The sequence below is a fragment of the Micromys minutus genome (assembly GCF_963924665.1).
Source record: "Micromys minutus genome assembly, chromosome: 9".
Taxonomy (NCBI): Eukaryota; Metazoa; Chordata; class Mammalia; order Rodentia; family Muridae; genus Micromys; species Micromys minutus.
In genome coordinates this window covers 55099251-55119648 of record NC_137978.1, presented here as the reverse complement: position 1 = coordinate 55119648, position 20398 = coordinate 55099251, and the positions used below count along the sequence as shown (strand labels likewise).

Genomic DNA, 20398 nt, shown 5'->3' with positions numbered 1-20398 from the left:
TGATCGTTTTGTTCTTCCCATGGAGTTGCAGACACTTTCAGTCCTTTCTCTAGCTCTTTAATTGGGATCCTTGTGTTCAGTCCAATGGTTAGCTGCAAGCATCCTCCTCTGTATTTGTATGACTCTAGTAGAGCCTCTGAGGAGGCATCCATATCATGTTCCTGCCAGTAAACACTTCTTGGCATCAGCAATAGTGCTTGGGTTTAGTGGCTGCATATGGGGTAGATCCCCAGGTGAGGCAGTCTCTGGATGATCTTTTCTCCAATCCCTGCTCCTCTATTTATCTGTCTCTATTTTGCTGTATTTCCTCACATGGGCATTTTGTTCTCTCTTCTAAGAAGGACTGAGGCATCTATGTTCTGGCCTTCCTTCTCTTTGAGATTCTTAAGTTCTGTGAATTGTTTCTTGGGTATTCAGAGCTTTTGGGGCTAGTATCTGCTTATAAATGAGTAAATACCATGTGTGTTCTTTTGTGACTGGGTTACCTCACTCAGGATGATAGCTTCAAGTTTCATCCATTTGCTTAGGAATTTTGTGAAGTCATTGTTTTTGATAGCTGAGTAGTACTTCATTGTGTATATGTGCAATTTCTGTATCCATCCCTCTATTGAAGGACATCTGGGTTCTTTCCAGCTTCTGGCTATTATAAGTAAGGCTGCTATGAACATGGTGAAGCATGTGTCCTTGTTAGATGTTGGAGTTTCTTTTGGGTATATGTCCAGGAATAGTACATCTGAGTCCTCAGGTAGTAAGTACTATGTTCCATTTTCTGAGGAACTGCCAGACTGATTTCCAGAGTGATTGTACCAGTTTACAATCCCACCAACAGTGGAGGAGTGTTTCTCTTTCTCCACATCCTCGCCAGCATCTGTTGTCACCCAAGTTTTTGATCTTAGCCATTCTGACTGGTGTGAGGTGAAATCTTAGGATTGTTTTGATTTGCATTTCCCTGATGACTAGGAATGTTGAGCATTTCTTTAGGTGCTTCTCAGCCATTTGATATTCCTCTGTTGAGAATTCTTTGTTTAACTCTGTACCCCATTTTTAATAGGATTATTTGATTCTCTAAAGTCTAACTTCTTGGGTTCTTTTTACATATTGTATACTAATCCTCTATTAGCTGTAGGATTGGTAAAGATCTTTTTCCAAACTGTTGGGTGCTGTTTTGTCCTTTTGACAGTGTCCTTTGCCTTACAGAAGCTTTGCAATTTCATGAGGTCCCATTTGTCGATTCTTGATCTTAGAGCATAAGCCATTGGTATTCTGTTCAGGAAATTTTTTTCTGTACCTAAGCTCTTCCCTACTTTCTTTTCTATTAGTTTCAGTGTACCTGGTTTGTGTGGAGGTCTTTGATCCACTTGGACTTGAGCTTTGTACAAGGAGTTAAGAAAGGATCAATTTTCATTCTTTTGCATGCTGACTACCAGTTGAACCAGCACCATTTGTTGAAGAGGCTTTTCTTTTTCCATTGATTGTTTATAGCTCCTTTGTCAAAGATCAAGTGGCCATAGATGTATAGGTTCATTTCTGGGTCTTCAATTTTATTCCATTGGTCTGCCTGTCTCTGTACCAATACCATGCAGTTTTTATCAAAATTGATCTCTAATACAGCTTGAGGTCAGTGATGGTTATTCCCCCGGAATTTTCTTTATTGTTGAGAATAGTTTTTACTATCTTGGGATTTTTATTATTCCAAATGAATTTGCAAATTTCTTTTTCTAACTCTATGAAGAATTGAGTTGTAATTTTGATGGGGATTTCATTGAATCTGTAGATTGCCTTAGGCAAGATGACCATTTTTACTGTGTTGGTCCTTCCAATCCATGAGCATGGGAGATCTTTCCATCTTCTGAGGTCTTTAATTTTCTTCTTCAGAGACTTGAAGTTCTTGTCATACAGATCCTTCACTTGCTTGGTTAGGGTCACCCCAAGGTGTTTTATATTCTTTGTGACTCTTGTGAAGGGTGTCTGTTCTCTAATTTCTTTCTCCACATGTTTGTCCTTTGAGTAGAGGAAGACTACTGATTTGTTTGAGTTAATTTTATATCCAGCCACTTTGCTGAAGCTGTTTATCAACTGTAAAAGTTCTCTGGTGATTCCCTGTGTCTTATCAAAAGTCCAGACAAAGGGCTGGGGGGTTGGCTTAGTAGGTAAGAGCCATTGTGCAAGCTCGGAGACCTGAGTTCAGATCTTCAGTGCCCATGTCAAACAGCCAGGCATGGCTGCAACCCAGCCTTGATGGGCAAAGGCAGACGATCCCAAGAGCTCGCTGACTAGTCCACCGAGCTGAAATTGTGAGCTTCTTGGTTTGCTGAGACACGCTGTCTCAAGGCAATGCAGTGGGAGCAATGGAGGAGGACACAACACACATGCACGCATGCACACACACACCATATACACATATGCACATGCACGCACATGCACACACACCCTCACCAAGACCAAATTAAACTGGGAGAAAAGAAAGGCTGCCAAAAGGACCGGAATGAAAGTGGGCCACAGTAGGGCAGTGACGGGCTGTCGACCTGCTTTCCTGGCCAGGTCCAGGATCTCATCCCTCATAGGCCAATCTCATCAGGGTCCTTATCAGGGCCATTTATAGATGGGTCTGACTGCTCATAGCCTGTCTGTTCCCAGGCTTGCATGAGAGATTCCTGCAACGGCATCGGGCTGAAGAAAGAGGTGGAGCTCCTTCAGCACCTGCAACTCAGCCCACCCATTTCGGGACTTCAGAAGGCTGTGCTGAGCATCCTGAGAGTGTCCCTGTCCTGGCTGGAGGAAACAGAGCAGCTGCTCAGGGACCTCAACATCGAGATGTCGGATTCTGACAAAGGTAGCTGGGCCTTTTCTCTCATAAGGTGTTTGGAATATCACCACGAACTCCCCCTGGAACAGGATATGTTGGTGAAGAAGGCTTTATGGAATCAGGGCTGGCAGGATGGCATAGCAGGTAAAACCCCATGAGCTGAGTTCATCCCCAAGACCCATATGATAGAAGGAAAGAATCAACTCCCCAAACTGATTCTCTGATTAATATGCACAATCACACAAAACAAACATAAAATATAACTTAAATTTTTAAGTAGAGGGGCTGGAGAGATGGCTCAGCAGCTAAGACACCGGTTGCTGCTCTGGCAGAGACCCAGGTTCGATTCCCAGCACCCACATGGTAGCTCACAGTAATCTGTAACTCCAGTTCCAAGGGATCTGAAGCCTCCTTCTGACCTCCACAGGCACCAGGCACACACATGGCACACGGGTTTACATTCAGGCACAACATTCATATATGTAAAACTAAATAAACAATATTTAAAGTGAAGCCTTTTAAAGTGGTGGCACACACCTTTAAACCCAGCACTTTGGAGGCAGAGACAGGTGGATCTCTGTGAGCCTGCGGCCTGATATGGCATATATGTGATATATATCATATATGTGATGGAAGGGTGAATGGTTTGTGAATAGATATCACATATCTAGATGGATTATGTCAGGTGGGTGGGGAGATTGTAGATATAAATAGGCAAATGGGAAGATAATGAATAGGTGGGTCAGTGAGTCCACAAATGGATGATTGATGGGAGGATGGATGGGTGGATGGATGATGGATGGATGGACAGACATATTGACAGACAGATGGATAGATGGATGGATGGACGTATAGATGCATGGGAAGATGAATGGGTGGGTAGGTAGATGATTGGTGGATAAATAAAGCTGTAGGAATGGGTGCTATGTAGAAAAACAAGACCAGGGAAGTGGAGAGAGCGCCCAGGGACACATTCATAGTAGCACCAACGTTTCGGAAAACTTGTTCTTGAAACAAGTCCTTGAAAACTTATTCTTTCAAAGGGCTTCCTAAATATGCCTTTATGTAGCCAGGGATGAGGCCAGAAAGACATTTGCCTTCCAGAGCTTCAGCCTCCCAGACAGGGTGTCTCCAAAGATCCATAGGACGGTATAAAGTTCTTCTTAGGAAATATAAGAATGATTTTCATGTCTCTAAGTGTGTACACAGAAATGAGAGATGAGGACAGGGTCACGGGGTGACCCAGCAGCGGGGAGCAGGCTTCTGTTTGCTTGTCCAGGCTGGAACCAATGAGAAGCCGATCCCAGTCTTTTCCCTCCGTAACAGTTGCATTGAGCTGTGTGTACACTGTCCCCTCCTCACTCCCAAGACCATGTCTGTCACCACTGTCTGTGTCTGTAAATGGAGCCATCTGTTACTGTAAAGAAATATGGATGTGAAGTTAAGCTGCCTAGACGGCAGTTCCAGAAAGGCTGGGACAGACGGGCCTCGGGCAGGACTTCCAGTCGGTCATTGTTCTCTCCTGGATTCTGGCCTGAGCTCCGAGCGAGCGGTGCTAGGCCGGGCTCAGCAGAACCGTCCTCTCTCCACACGCTGTGTGTGTTACAGGAAGTTAGGATGAGCGGTTCCGGGTGCAGGCCCTTTCTGCTCCTTATTCCCAGTTTGGTGGTTTCAGAAAGATTGTCTCTGAATCTCTAGTGAGCTGGGGTTCTTTTTGGCTGTGTCCTGCGATTACAATGCCTTGGTTCTACAAAGCTGAGAGAAACAAAGAATAAAAAGAGGCACAGTGTGGAAGACGAGGCGGGCAGCAAAGGGATCTCTCTCAGCATAAGGGTATCCCAAAGGACCAAAAGAAACAGACAATCTGGTACCTGCCCTGTGTTCTCCACCCAGCGCTGTTTCCGGCACAGGCCGAGAAGTGGAAGGAAGAAAGTTTTTTTTGTATATACTTGGGCCAGAGAGTGGGACTATTAGAAGGTGTGACCTTGTTGGAGTAGGTGTGGCTCTGTTGAAGTAGGTGTGTCACTGTTTGGTAGGCTTTAATAACCTAGTCCTAGCTGCCTGGAAGCCAGTATTCTGCTAGCAGCCTTCAGATGAAGATGTAGACCTCTTAGTTCCTCCTGCACCATGCCTGCCTGGATGCTGCCATGTTCCCACTTTGATGATACCGGACTGAACCTCTGAACCTGTAAGCCAGCCCCAATTAAATGTTGTCCCTGTAAGAGTTGCCTTGGTCATGGTGTCTGTTCACTGCAGTAAATCCTTAACTAAAACAGTGGTGATGTAGGAGGTAGGGGAGAGGTGGGGATGAAAGTGAGGAAGGTGATTGTGATGGTTTGAATGAGAACAGCCTCCCCAAGCTCATTCATTTTGTCACTAGGGAGTGGCGCTATTCAAAAAGATTAGAAGGATTAGGAGGTGTGGCCTTGTTAAAGAAAGTGTGTCACTGGGGCTGGGATTTGAGGGTTCCAAATCCCAAGCCAAGCCCAGAGACTCTCTCTCTCCCTGTGGATAGGGATTTATCTGTCAGCTACCTCTCCAGCACCTGCCTGCCAGCTGCCATGCTTCATGATGATAATGGACAGAATCTCTAATACTGTAAGCCAGTCCCAAGTAAAGGTTTTCTTTGATAAGAGTTGACTTGGCCATGGTGTTTTTTCACAGGAATAGAGCAGTGTCTAAGGCGGTTGTCGATGGTGGTGATGGTGGTGGTGATGGTGGTGATGGTTGTAGTGATGGTGATGGTTGTGATGATGGTAGTGATGGTTATGTTGGTGATGGTGATGGTGGTGGTGATAGTGGTGATGGTTGTAGTGATGGTGACGGTTGTGATGATGGTAGTGATGGTTATGTTGGTGATGGTGATGGTGGTGGTGGTGGTGATCATGATAGTGATAGCAGTAGTGACAGTGATGATAGCTGTCATATTCAAGCACTTGGATTTGATAGAACATCCTCAACATTTCCTGTGTTATCCCTGCTCACCCTCACAACAGCTCTCTGAGTCACTGAGACCAGGGAGGGTTCGCATATGCTCTCTGCCATCCCTTAGCACACAAGAACTTGTGTCATCTCAGTTTGAGGAAACAGCAGGAATTGTGTGTCATCTGACATTTCTGAGGACTTGCCACTGGGTCAAGAGCTTTACTCTTGGGCACTTAGCACTATGTTAAGTGTTTCTCTGCTGGGTACTTAGCACTGTGCTAAGTGTTTCTCTGCTTGGTACTTAGCATTGTTATATGTTCCACTCTTGGGGATTAAGCACTTGCTAGGTGTTTTCTGAACCAAGTGCTTTTATACCCTCCCACCAGCCCGGCGAGACAGGTGTTAATGTTGGCTGTATTTTTACTAATGTTAAAACTGTCCTGCTATGAGGACATTGTGGTTTTGGTCATGACCCCACATTTTCTCTGAAGGCCCAACAGGGCACCAGGCCAGGCCCACATTCTAGAGCATCCAGGCCTAGACAGACCTACACTGTCTTTCCCTAGATGAACCTCAGCACACACACACTGTGAGTCATGACATTACTGTAACAGAACAGCTGAATCTGGACAGTTTATAGAGAAAACACCTGTAGAGCTCATGCTTCTGGGAGTCCAAGAGCGTGGTACAGTAGCTCCTGAGGCCTTCCTGCTGCATCAGAGTTACAGAGGGTGTCACACAACCAGATAGCGAGCTGATAACTGAGATCTACTGTCTTACAAAGCTGCAATGCCCTTTGGGGGCTACATCCCCAGATACCGTGGCAGACGAGACCCTGGAGATTAAGTTTCAGAGTGCATTTGTCTGAGGACAAAGCTCCACTCTCACTCTCTTTTGGCTCTTCTGGACTTGAACTTTGAACCCCAGGGTTGGGACCCCAGACCAGCACTCCATGTGGCCAGGTTCCTTGACAGTGCTGCGCCTCTGTTTACCTGTCTGTAAAATAGTCAGGAAACCTCATGGGTAGGTATAAGAGTGTATGACCGGCCTGGCCCACAGCAAGCCTCTGATAGCAAGAAGCTGATCTCAACAACTTCAAACACTTGATGACATAACATAGGTGGCCGCCCATGTGCCTGGGCAGGGCAGCCTGGCTTACACCAGAGAGGCTTTATCTAGACCCTACCTTACTTCCACTGGGCAGTAAATTAGGACTTAGTAGGACCCTTTGAAGGCCATCTTAGAGACATGGTCTTGTGTCCCTCCCTGCTCCAAGTCCCCTTGGTCTTGGAGCTCCGTTCCTAACCACCAGGCTCCCTGCTCCTGTTCCTAACCACCAGGCTCCCTGCCACCCTTTACCACAGTGTTTCAAGAGAGAAAGGTTACATAGCATGTTTGTAAGTCCTGAGATAAGCCCAGATAAGTCCAGGTTGCCCAACATGGGTGAGCCTGGAAGTCTTGCTGTTCACTTCTAGGCAGCACCACATGGCATCTGATTGGCAAAGGAAGTTCTGGGAAGACAGGAGGTATCAGAAGGGAGACCCTTGAAAGTCAGCAGACCTGACTCTGTCTCTCAGGCTGCCTTGATAAGTGGGGGAAAGTTGCTCAGAGCTACCTCTGCAAACCCACTTACTTGTCTGTGTCCGTTTCTGCGACTGTGAGGAACCCCCACTTCTAGAAGAGCTGAGCTATGCCGTAACTTTAAGAGGGACAAAGGAAAGAAATGAAAAAAATAAAACTCCCCTTTCCCGCCACCATCTTTACTGTCATGGCTGCCACTGTGAGCGGTCATTTGACTCCGTTGCTCCCCCACCTCCAGCTCATTCTATCAGCCATAGCTTGAAGTTTTTATGGCTGCAGAGTTGGGCTCAGATGGAACTGTAATTAATTTGTTCATTTATCCCATATCAGCGAGATGGTTGGTTGGTTCAGCAGCAGTAAGTATCTAAAACCTTGTGGGGAAAAAAGAAAAGAAAAAAGGAAGGGAGGGAGGGAGGGAGGAAGGAAGGAAGGAGAGAAAAGATAAACAGAGCCAGGAGTAAGGGGTGGCAGGTGGATCTCTGAGTTAGAGGCTGTCCAGGGCTACAAATGAGACCCTCCCTGTCTAAAGAGTAAAAAAAAAGGAGAAACAAAAGAATCAAGTTTCAAAACAATATGCAAACCATGTTCCTGGCTTCTTTCTTTCTTTTTTAAAGATTTATTCTTTATTTATGAGTACACTGTAGCTGTCTTTAGACACACCAGAAGATGGCATCAGATCTCATTACAGATGGTTGTGAGCCACCATGTGGCTGCTGGGAATCGAACAAGCATTCTACCCACTGAGCTGCCTCTCCAGCCTCAGCTACTACCCTATGCTGGCCCACTGTGTGAGACTGAAGATGGAATCACGAGCTCCTCTCATGTACAATGAAATCATGCTCTTCTTCCCAAAGGCAAAATCCCAACATGATCACATTTCACCTTAGTTAGGGTTTCATTGCCGTGGAGAGACACCATGACCACGGCAACTCTTATAAAGGAAAATATTTATCCGACGCTGGCTTACTGGTTCAGAGGTTTAGTCCATTATCATTGTGGGAAACATGGCAGCATGCAGGCTGAGACTGGAGGAGCCAAGAGTTCTTCTAAACCTTGATCTAAAAGCAGCATAAGGAGACTGTGTGCCACACCGGGCAGAGCTTGAGCATAGGAGACCTCAAAGCCCATCCCCATTGTGACACACTTCCTCCAACAAGGCCACACCTCCTAATTCTGCCCCTCCCTATGAGCCAAACATTTAAACACATGAGTCTATGAAATTTTTTCCTATTCAGCCCAGCACACCATCTGACCTTGAGACACAGTCTGGTACCCCCTCCCCACGTCACCTTCCATCTCTCCCCTCTTCCCTTGGTCCTCTGTAGATTTCACCCACACATGACCTTTCTCTTTGGCTCCCGGGTCACAGGTGGTGTCTGAGATCCTAGACTGGCCTTGTCCACAGGTGGTATCCGGTTTCTCTCTGACCATCTTTCCCTGGGTTCTTTCCAGTTGTTCAGATTCCAGGAATCTCAGAGCTAGTCATTGTCCCTCACCCTTTCTCTTAGGCCTGCTACCGCAGCCTAGCTGGGGACATCAACCTTGACTGCCTGGGCATCCCTTTGGCTACAAGCAAACTCTTAAGTCAGAGCAGGAGTCTCTAACATCTCAAGGGTAGCCAGCCATGTCTAAAGTTCTTGTTCTTATGACGGGCTAAACAAGAGATACGTTGTGAGTCCACTCAGCAGAAGAGCTGAGAACAGAGTCAGGGCCCGCAGGCTGTGGAAAGGGGAGCTCTGGCTCGTCTGAGAGGTGACTGTCCTTAGCTTGGTGGAGGCAGGCTTGGTGGTGGTTGGGACTGGGCATACAGAGAATTAAGCTGCGACTCTGTAGCTGAGTGCCCTCCCCATGGCTCCCCACAGGAGATGGGGATGAAAGATACAATCCACGTTGGAAAATAGATGCATAACAACTTACCATACCCACTTTTCAGGGTACACCTGAGGTTAAATACCTTTTTCGGGGAGGAATGTCCGGGAAGGGAAGCTTTCTGGCTAAGCTCTCTGGGCCCCTAGGTTACCTCAGTAGCGTGGAAAACTCTGCTTTAGGCCAATGTGACTATAGGAGATGTTTTTGTTGGTGGTGGTGATTTGTTTGTTAGTTTTTGTATGTGAGGAGCGTGGCATGTGTTCCAGGCCAGGAGTCTGGCAGGGAGCAGGGAGTCACCTAAGTCTCGGGTGTGTGCCCACTGAGTCTCCAGGTCTCAACCTGCTCTGCCTTACCAGACGTCCTGGCATGGTTTTACTATTTAAAACACCTCTAGCCATGGAAGCTTCTTAACATCCTGTGCACCAGGGGTTCCCACATGTAGGTCACAACTCCTTTGGGGTCACATATACCCTACATGGCAGATGGGCCAAGAGCTCATCTGTCAGGGTGATGACAGGAGCCACCGTGGTGAGGCGGTCATCGATTCCAGTAGCGTCAGGCACGTGGTGGGGGTGGACGCTGTACATTTCAGAGATGTTTAAATCAGGACTGTACATTTGTGGTTCCCCCTAGGCCTGCCGGAAATGGTCTTCAGGTCCTTAGCCTCCCTATGTAGTCTCAGGTCCAAGGCCCTAGGACCCGAGTACCAGTGACGTTCCCACCCAGCCAGCTTCAGCCTCTGTTCTGGAATGTCCTCCCTCCCACTCTGCCCACACCTAGTGACTCCTCAGCCTCTGCTGAGACCCTCACAGTCCCCTGTCCCTGCCCTGTCACCAGATGCCTGTGGTCCCCTGTGTTTCTTACCTGTCAGGTTGACCTGTCACTAAGACTGCACTGTAAGGCCTGGGAAGGGCGTGGCTTTGTAAAATCCTCCGATATCATTTGCATACAGGAAGGGGTACTTTATTGGTGCGTTTTTTAGTGTCTGCCAAAACAAAGCCATACTCTCCTTGGAGCTGTGCCTGCCTCAAATGTCTAACAACCACTGGGAAAATATATTGGATGACAGTTGGTCCTGTCCTGATGGATAAGTTGTTATGTACAGCTGGGTGTGGTGGAGCACTTCTGTACTGTCAGCACTTAGAAAGCTGAGGTAGAAGGATCACAAGTTCAAGACCAGCCTGGGCTACGTAGCAAGACCACATCCCAAAAAGGAAAGGAAGGAAGAAATAATAAGAAAGGCAGAGGGGGAGGGAAGGGAAGGGAAGGAAGAGGGAGGGATAGAGCGAAGGAGAAAGACACAAGGAGTTAAACTGACCCTTGTCTCTCTTCTTGCCCCTTTTTTTAAGGGTTCTCTCTGTGTCTGATATATCTTCTGGAACATTACAAGAAAATTATGAGCCAGTCCCAGGAACTTCGGGTGACTCTTTCAGTTCTTTTTCTCCCCCAAAACTGTGAATTTGAATCTGTCTCCTTTTGCTGTGGGTGAGTCAGGCACCGCCCTCCCGCAGGCACCAGGATTTTCTGTTTGCACAAAGGGCTTGGTCCCAGTGTCTGAGAGAGACCTACAAAGGAATAGACAAACACCGTCAGGGTGCCATCCCCTACCTGACCTCCCTGGATACCCACAGGGCTTGATTGTCTCTGTGAAAACTCCCAAAGAGGGCCATCGAGGTGGCTCAGCAGATAAGTCGGCTGACCTGAGTTTAATTAATCCCTGGGACCCACATAGAGGAAAGAGAACACTGACCCCGCCCAGATGTCTCTTATCTCCACATGAATGCCATGACCCTGACACGCTTACACATACACGCCACACACAACGGTGGCGGGCGAACCCGATCCGGACCCTGGACCACAGACATCAGTGTTCAGAGAGGTTGATGATAGTCTGACTGCCACACAGCTAGTTAGATAAAGGATCTGAGTACGGGGTTGCTGACCCTCCCGTCTGCTGCTTACGGAGCACTTACTACACACTATACACTGGGCTTAAAGTTCCCCCTCATCACCTCATGACTAAGATGCAGGAACAGTGACACCCCATGTCCGAGCTGGGCAGACATGAAGACTTGGCTAGAACAGGGATTTTTATATAGAACCAGGAGTGTGATGTCTCAAAATTCTTGTTGCTTCTCAGTAATCATGTCTTTACACTGAGTGTGGCTCAGCCATGCTTTTAAGGAGCTTTTTACAGAAGATAATTTGTGAGGAAGTAGCTAGAGGGTTCATCAGTCTCTCCCCCGTGGGCGTCAGATGGCTTTTCTCTCCACGCAGTCCCAGGTCAACGCCTCTCGGGAAACTCAGCAGTCTCTGCGGCAGGAGCACCTGGCTGAGAAGGAGAAGCTGACTGAGAAGCTGTTACAAGAAGAGAAGCTGAAAACCAGAATCCAGCAGCTGACGGAAGAGAAGGCGGTAAGGCGGTCGGTCCGTGGCTGTTCTTTGAGCCTAGGAAGTGAGGTGGACATTTCCCATGGGCCACTGGGGGCTTTGTGCAGAACTGTAACCTTCCCACTTCCAGATTGGTGGACTGGCTCTAAATGAGGTACACAGGGTGAATGATTTGGTTCTAATGCTCACAGCAATGGCCTGGGGAGAGACGGTTCAGTGGTTAAGATCATTGGCTGCTCTTACAGGGAACTGGAGTTAACTTCCTAGCTCCCGTGTGGCAGTTCAGAACCATCTGTAACTGCAGTTCCAGGGGTGTCTGACGCCTTCTTCTGGTCTCTGTGGGCACTGCACACAGATAATATATATTGCCATATATACACTGAGGCAAAACACCCATACATATTAAGTACATAAATAGATAGATGGATAGAGTAGATAGACAGACAGACAGACAGACAGACAGACAGACAGACAGGTAGATAGATAGGAGATATATAGATAAAACTTTAAAAAGAAAAACACAGGAAGATCAAGTGGAATAAGCAGGCGTGTTGACATTTCAGGAAATGTCACCCTGTTTGTCTTGTATTACAGTTGAGCACACAAATTGGAGTTGCTGTGGCAGGTCCTGGTTTATCAGTGGCCAAGTGTAAGCAAAACTGATTTCAGGTCACATCAGCCCTTTTTTCTCTAGAGACCACACATTAACATGGAGTATCCTAATAAAATGTTATTTCCAAAGCAGTGGGGCAGGCAATGCCTACGGACCATTTGCTAATGTTGGTCCTAAACTTATCCATCTTCAGTCCCCATAACCCAGAAGCTTTCTTCTCTAACCATCTGCCCAGGGCGGACAGGAGGCCTCTATTATGTTGGGTTAGAACACAGACTTCAGAGTCACTAACCCCATCTCTTTAGGATGTGGCAAGGTCTGAAGCACTGCCATGGGAACCAGGTCTGCCTAACAAGGGTCCTTGACGTTCAGACCCTGGAGACAACTATTGCCCAAGAGAAAAACAGAGCAAAGGAGGCTTTAGAGGGAGGAACAGACAAGAGCTTAAGAGGTGGGAGTTACTTGGCCTACCAGAAGAAGGCAGACAGTTCAGAGAGGGGGAGCTGAGTCAACCTGGACTATCAATCAAGGCTCAGGGTCCCACTGAGATTTTCACATAGACCCTCCTGGCCCCTCTGCCCCGGCCTGTGTGAGGCATGCTGAAGACGGAAAAGCAAGCCAGACGGGGCCCAGGGAGAGTCCACTTCCTACCATGGCAACGGGTCGACTCAACAACGGCTGTTGGCTTGCAGGCTTTGGAAGAGAGCATCAAGCAGGAGAGAAACAGATCGAAGGAGGCCCTGGAGAAGGCACAAGCTCAAGTCCGGGAGCTGGAGAACCAGTTGGCTTGTCAAAAGGAGGTACGCCCAGCTGGGGGAGGCTGGCTGAAGGGACCGCAGGAGACAGAAGGCAGGTGGGGTGGGGGGGGGGCGCTGCCCTGTGCCTGTGCTGTTTGCCCTAGTCTGGGCTCTGTGATTGGGAGAAGCATTAGAGCATTTCAAAGACAGCCATGGATGTGTCGCCTTGACAACCAGCTGGAAAATACAAGGCCCATGTGACAAGCTGGGGTGGTGGTTTCTGCCCATTAACCCCAACACGGACATCAACTCAGTCAGGGGGACTGGGGATGAGAGAACACCCCATCTTCAGCACCATCCCCCGGAAGTCATCTTCAGTCCAGTCCCAGCAGAGGAATGCACAGGGCTGTCAGGAAGTCTGTCTGAGAAAGCTTTCTGGCCAAAAGATGACCGCCATCAACCCATCTCGGGCTTCCTCTACCAGTACAGATGCTTAAAAACCAGACACCCGCTCTTATACACTTCCCAGCCAGCCCCCCACCCCCACCCCATCCCCTGTCATGCACAACAGGATGGTGGCTGGCCTGGACCCCCTTCTCGGGCCTGCTCTGTGGTCCGGAAGTCACCTGTGGTTCCTCGAGACGTGTTATACCCAGAATGTTTTAGTTTGGATCCATAAAATGCAGTGGTAAATCTGGCATACAGTCCTCTCTTGGAAAGTCAAACTCCATCCCTGGTTTCTCCGCTTTGGTGGACAGTGGGGGAGCAGGGGCCGGAATTGATCCCAGCATCAGCAGTTAGGGTAGTCCTTTGAGTTGGTCCATGCAAGCCTAGGTCGGTTTGGGTCCAACTCTCATAAGCTTTGAAGCTTGCAGCTCATCACCTGCCTTCTTCCTAAAGTGTAGCCAGAAACAAACGCCATCCCCTCGGCCTCGAAGCCTGAGGGAGGGGTTTCCCATCCCTCACTAAAAAGGCTGTGCCCCTGTGGGTGTGCCCACACTTCAGTCTCCAGGAAAGCTGTTATCGTGTCACTTTGCATTTAGCTGTGGTCCGTCGCAGGCCCCTGGTCCCTTTTCACTCGTATTTTCTTAATCCCTGAAGGGCGCAGGCTTTGTAGACACACAAAAGGCAAGTTGAAGTCTATCATACCTCCCTTCTTGGAAGCGGGCCATGAAAGGCAGAGATAATGCACAACCCAGCACCGGATCTGAAAATGTCACTAGTCTGTGGTGGCCATCCTCAGCATCACTACAGACAGGTCTCCCTGGACTTGGGCACAGCCCTTGCTTCCTGACTACCCTCTCTTCTCAAAGTGGAGTGCTTGCCCCCGGGGTTTGGGAGGGAGAAAGTGTCCCCCTATATGCGGCTCCACCCATAAGATCTGATGTGGCCCAGGGAGATGTTTACAGTTTCTCATGTAGCTGCTCCTCAGAGCTCTGTCAACAGTGTTGCCAAGGTTTGCCCTGGAGTTATGTCTCCAGGCAGGGTGGGTGTGAGTGGTGTGTATGTGTGTGTATGTGCTGTATGTGTATGTGTGTGTATGTGCTGTATGTGTGTGAGTGGTATGTGTATGTGCTGTGTGTGTGTGTGTGTGTGATATGTGTATGTGCTGTGTGTGTGTGTGGTGTGTGTGTGTGTGTGTGTGTGTGTGTGTGTATGTGTGTGTGGTGTGTGTGTATGTGCTGTGTGTGTGTGTGGTGTGGTGTGTGTGTGTGTGTGTGTGTGTGTGTGTCTCCATGGAGTCACATCAGTCAGGTGCCATCTAGCTGTCAACAAGGACTGGCAGGTGATGGGGGTGGGTCAGAAAAATTTAAGCCTCTGGGCTGGGAGTGATGAGGTGGGCCTCTGTGAGTGTGAGGCCAGCGTGGTCTACATGCCGAGTTATAGGCCAGCCAGGCCTAAACAGAAATTATTTTTAAAAAGTATTTTAAAGTATCATTGCAGGGGGGAAGGAGCTTACACCATCCCTCAGGGGGTCACAGGACCTGACTATAATTTCTTCCCAGAAAGAATAGAGCCACCTCCGCTGAGCATTTTGTTTGTTTCTTGGGGTGCTTGTTTTGTTGTGTTGTGTTTTGACAGAGGATCTGTTAGCCTAGGTTGGCCTCACTGCTCACTACTTAGCCAGTTATAACCTTTGACCTCCCGACCTTCTTTTCTTCACCGCCCACATGTTGGGATCACGGGTGTGAACCACACAAATCTGTCTCAAATGCCGGAGAGATTTAGCTCCTCTCTACCTCTTGTGGACCAAATGCCTTCCGAAGGCTAATCCTCTCCCCTGTTAGGGACTCCAGTGGAAACCTTGTTGCAAGTTCCAAACACCTGATGCCCCGTGAGGCACAGAAGGGAGGCCCCTTGAATGCTGGCGTGACTTTTCTTGGGGTTTCGGCTACTATGACAGGGCCAGTTTCTGCTCTGGGGGGTTGACCCCCCCAATCTGATGAGCCCATTAGCTGAGCAAGACATGAACGGACCAGATGAAATTCCATGACTAGGGACAGTAGAGGGCTAGCCCAGAACTCTTCCGTCGTCCCAGGGCATCTGGGAAGGCTAGCCCTGAATCTTCTAGATGCTGGAAGAATTCTAGCGGTGACTGAGTCATTCAACCCCACTCCTCCATCCTCCCAAAACCAACTCTCCCTCAGAACTTTGCTTCACTAGTTGGAAGGCCCGTCATCAATGAGACTCTCCTCCCTCAGATCCTGGTCCCCTCCCGGGGCCCCTGTACTCAGCCCACAGGTCTGCTCTGTTCAGGACCTTGGCCTTCCTGACAACAGGAGACATCATAGCCCTGAGCCCTCCCCTCTTCTGGCTCCTGGTTTCCTCGGGTTTTAAACCAAATAAAGGGTTCTCAGCAGCAGCTCCCCATAGGGGTGCCATAGGGATGAGGTCATTCTTGGGGGGTGACTTGGCTTCCCACCCTTACTGTTAGCCTTAATGGGGAGGCTGGCATTAATGACTGTGCCTTTCAGGTCTTGGAGAGCAGTGTGGCTCAAGAGAAAAGAAAAATGCGGGAAGTGCTGGAGGCAGAAAGGAGGAAGTCACAAGACCTGGAGAATCAGCTGACCCAGCAGAAGGAGGTAGGAACAGCCAGGGCCCTCCAGGAGGACTTCCAGCCGCTGCTACACCTCTGCAGGAAGTAGCCAACACTCTCCAACCAACCCCGGATGATCCCTGGAGCTCAGACCCCAGAAAAAAATGGGAATTTAACCAATTTCATTTTGTGGGACAAAGGCTGTATCGTACATAACCCTTCTCTGAAGCTGCAGGAGTCCTGCCAGCTGGAAACAGGAAACATGTTCTAAGCACTCTGCCCCATCCCCCAAAAGCTAGGGACTTTCCAAGGTGAACCTGCCCTGGTGCCAACACCTACCAGGTTAGGCAGTGGCCCAGCGCCCAGAGATGGGACTGAACACCCGTGACCAGGGGTGCTAGCCAGGAAACCCTCCCCCCTTCGTGTTCCTGTGACTAACTGAGACACGTGGCCCCCTGCTGCCCAGACTCATCATAGCCCTCCCTCTCTCCCACCTCACACCCTGGCAGGCACCTGGTTCCTTGAGTTCTTGTCCCAAACCTCTGAGTCACTGGTCTTGATGGTGACTCACGTTGGCTTCCCCTTGCAGCTACTTTGTCCCCCATCTTAGTCACTGTCCTCCTGCTGTGAAGAGATACCACGACCAAGGCAACTGCTATAAAAGAAAGCACTGAATCGGGGGCTTGGTTACAGTTTCAAAGGGTTAGTCCATGATCAACATGGTGGGAGTATGGCGGGAGCACGGCAGCGGGAGCACGGCGGCACTCACGGAGACCTCGAAGCCCACCCCCAGTGACAGTTTCTCCAGCAAGGCCGATACCTATATGAGTGTATGGGGGCCATTCTTAACCAACCCACCACACCCTCTCTTCTGCACTCACCCCCAAACCCCTCCTTGACTTCCAGATCTCAGAGACCCACACGTATGAGAGACTCAAGATAAGAGACACCCTGGAGAAGGAGAAGAGGAGAATCCAGGACCTGGAGAACCACCTGACCAAGCAGAGAGAGGTATGAGTCACAGAGATGAGGGGGACCATTGCTCCCACAGACCTGCCAGGCCCTGCAGCTGCTCCCACTTAGGAAACCCAGCCGATCTCATACGGAGAGACACAGTGGCTGACCACAGTCATGGACAGACAGATCTACGCAGAGCGCACATGTCTCAGCCGCACTGTGGCTGTTCCTGAGCTCCTGGCACAGAAGCGCAGGGGCTGGATCCGAACTCAGGATTCCTGAGCCCTTCATCTTCACACACTTCCTCCATCCCACTGACAGACAAACATTTCTGTTAAGACCCACAGTCTGACGTAGTGAGGAAAGGGGAGGCGGCTGCACACAGTCTCACAAACTACAAACAGAATCATTTGCACATCCTAGGAAGGGACACATACACATGTATACACACACACACACACACACACACACACACACACACACACAGGAACACACACCTTGGCCAATATCAGTCAAAGTAGATGAGCAACATCCAACCTGGCAAAAGTGAGTTAAATTTGAATATGTAAGTATGTATTAGAAGGATCTTCAAGACCTGAGTCTCTTTGCATCCGGTTTGCAGGGTTTACTTTAAACACAGGCACCCACATAATAGCATGCGTGTATTTTGAGGGCCGCCAGCTATAGGGTAGATCTGGATTCTGTATTTTTAACAAGTTGCCCAAGTAACTCTGGAGCATTTTGAACATGACCACCTAATGAGAAACTGTGTCACCAGAGCTCTTGGGATTACACAGCTGCTCTGGACCCCACTTTGGTTGATGGGGGGCTTTAACTGATGGATAGGTGTGTCCAGAGGAGGCAGGGTCCGGCAAAGTGAGGCAAGGCTCGAGAACTCAGCTCTGCCATTTCCCTATGTGAGGGCCTGGGGTTCAAAAAAGGCCTGAGCAAGGGAGCTGTCTCTTTACCATGTTTCCCGCCCGATGCAACCTGGAAAGCTTTGAGATGAATCAGCAAGAGGTGGGAACAAGTCAGTAGGTGGCAAAGGTGGGAGGTTAAGTCAGTAGAAAGTGGGTGAAAGGGAGAGTTTAAATTTAGAGAAGAAAAGCTAGTAATGAGACTAATATAAATACCTACATATGTACCATATGTACCATATTCATACATGTACACACACACACACACACACACACACAATCAGGGCTGGAGAAAAGGCTCAGCAATTAAGAACTCCGGCAGCTCTTCCGGAGGACCCAGGTCCGATTCCTAGCACCTACATGGCCGCTCACAACCATCCATTGCTCCAGTTCCAGGGGACCCAGTGCCCTCTTCTGGCCTCCACAGGCACCAGACACACAAGCGGTGTACAGCCATATTGGCAGGCAAGATACCCATGCACATAAAACAAGCCTTTTTTTTTTTTTTAAGTTGTGTAGTCACTGCACAGAAACAAGTACAGTGGGGCTCTTAGTGTAAGCCTCTAAGTCCAGCCACTCAGGAGGCTGGGGTAGTTCAAGACCAGCCTGGGCTACAAAGTGAGCTCAGGGTCAGCTTAGAAACTCGGTAAAGCCCTGTCTCAAAATTTAAAAGTCAAAAGAGACCTGAAGAAAAGAGTCCAAAGATACATCGCTTACCTAGCTTGTGCAAGGCCCTGGGTTCCAGTCCACAGCTAAATGTCAAGCAAGCTCACAGAGGCAAAACCGTGTCCAGTTGCCAACCCCACAGAGCACCTCCACCAAGGGCTATCATCAAAAGAATTCTACAGCGACAGAACACATCCTTAGTGACACCCCTAAATTAGGACACCAAAAGCAGCAAGTAGCTGGGAGACCCCAGGACTGGCTGTCAGCACCACACACATCAGGAAGAACAGCAGCAGACCACCCCTGAGGGGACCCGCCACACACCAGGACAGAAAACAGACTGCGAAGTCACACTGTGTGACTCTGGCAGGGATTCTGTATGCAATCCCTCAAACCCCAGGAAACCAAACCAAAAATAGACAAGTTAAAAGCTTCCTCCAGACGGAAGGACCAGTGAGCAGATGCAACCACTGGACTGGGCAGGAAATACTTGGGAAGCACAGGTCAGAGAACTGTTTAATCTCTAAACCATCTGAGGAATTCAATAGCCCAATAAAAAGATGGGCCAATGGCCGAACCAAAACACTCACCAGGTACCTGACAGACTGGCTGGCTTTGTTTTGTGGTGCTGGGGAATGGGGCCCAGGGCCTCACACACACTGGCCAGGCACTTTTCCACTGAGCTCGAGCCAACCTTTCCGTTTGTTTGTTTTATTTTATTTTTGAACTGAAGTCTCATTAATTTGTCCAAGTTGACCTTGAACTCACTATGTTACCCAGGCTTGTTTCAACTCTGCCATCCTCCTGCCTCTCAGCCTTTCAAGTAGCTAGAATCATAGACTAGCACCACACCTGACCTGAATACACGTGTTTCTCTTTCTTTAAAAAAAAAAAAGATCTCATTTTTTTATGTGCATTTGGGGGTTTTACTTGCATGTGTGTCTGGTGCCAGGAGACGCCAGGAGATGGCATCGCTGAAGTAACAAATGGTTGTAAGCCACCCTGTGCATGCTGGGAACCAACCTGGGCCCTGTGGGAGAGCAGCCAGTGCTATTAACCACTGAGCCATCTCTCCAGCCCCTGAAGAGATGTTTTTCAAAAGAGGATAATTAGATGAAGACCTCAAGGCTGACAGACAAGCCAAGATTGCTAGGGACACTCAGCTCAGTTGGTAGAGGTCTTGCCTAGCATGCTGGAAGTCCTAGCTTCTTTCCTCAGTATCACATAAACCTGGCTGGATGGCACAGGCCTTTAGTCCTAGCACTTGGGCATTAGAGGTAGGAGAACCAGGACTTCAAGGTCTTGCTTAGCCACTGAGGTGATTCAAAATTCAATACTGGGCTACATGGAACCATATCTTTATAAAAAAAAAAAAGACAAAAATAAAACAACAACAACACAAAGGCAAAACAGATAAGAGAGAATACTCGAGAAGAAAAATAGCTCCAGCTCTGTGAGCGTGGGGCAAAGATGGCTGATGGTGAGTCTTCTCTAGACCTGTGAGCCTGAGGCAGAGATGGCCAACATGGGTCTCTACCGTATCTATGGATGCAGAGCAAAGGCCTATGGGTACAAAACAAAGATGGCTGACAGCAGATCACCTCATGCTGTCCAGCCTCATAGCACAGTACAGACACAAGAACACTCTGTGGTGGATCCTCAGGGACATCTGGAGAAGTCCGTTGAGCATGAGGTGACAAATGGCTCTGTATCTGCATCCTTTTAGGCAAGGTCCCTCTCCCAGCAGATTTCCCTCAACACTGAGATGTCAAGTCCAAGGCAAAACCTCAGTCACAAAGACCAGGAAGTGACTCCCAGTGAGGGACAGGGGCCGCCTGGGATCAGCAGTGCCTGTATTTTTCTTTTTCCAAAATCCATCTTTTCCTTTCTGATTATACA

The 20398-nt window shown here is 48.7% G+C and overlaps 1 protein-coding gene across 1 annotated transcript in view; it reads left to right on the top strand.

Annotated features, from left to right (window-relative positions):
• FHAD1 (forkhead associated phosphopeptide binding domain 1) overlaps positions 1-20398 on the top strand; it is a gene marked incomplete at both ends in the record, with an annotated part of 107310 nt that overhangs the window by 53635 nt on the left and 33277 nt on the right. The window contains 6 exons of the mRNA XM_080920942.1: positions 2638-2833; positions 10531-10601; positions 11459-11596; positions 12878-12985; positions 15898-16005; positions 16866-16970. Of these exons, the coding sequence (XP_080777068.1) occupies positions 2638-2833; positions 10531-10601; positions 11459-11596; positions 12878-12985; positions 15898-16005; positions 16866-16970 (726 nt within the window). The remainder of the gene's footprint in view (positions 1-2637; positions 2834-10530; positions 10602-11458; positions 11597-12877; positions 12986-15897; positions 16006-16865; positions 16971-20398) is intronic.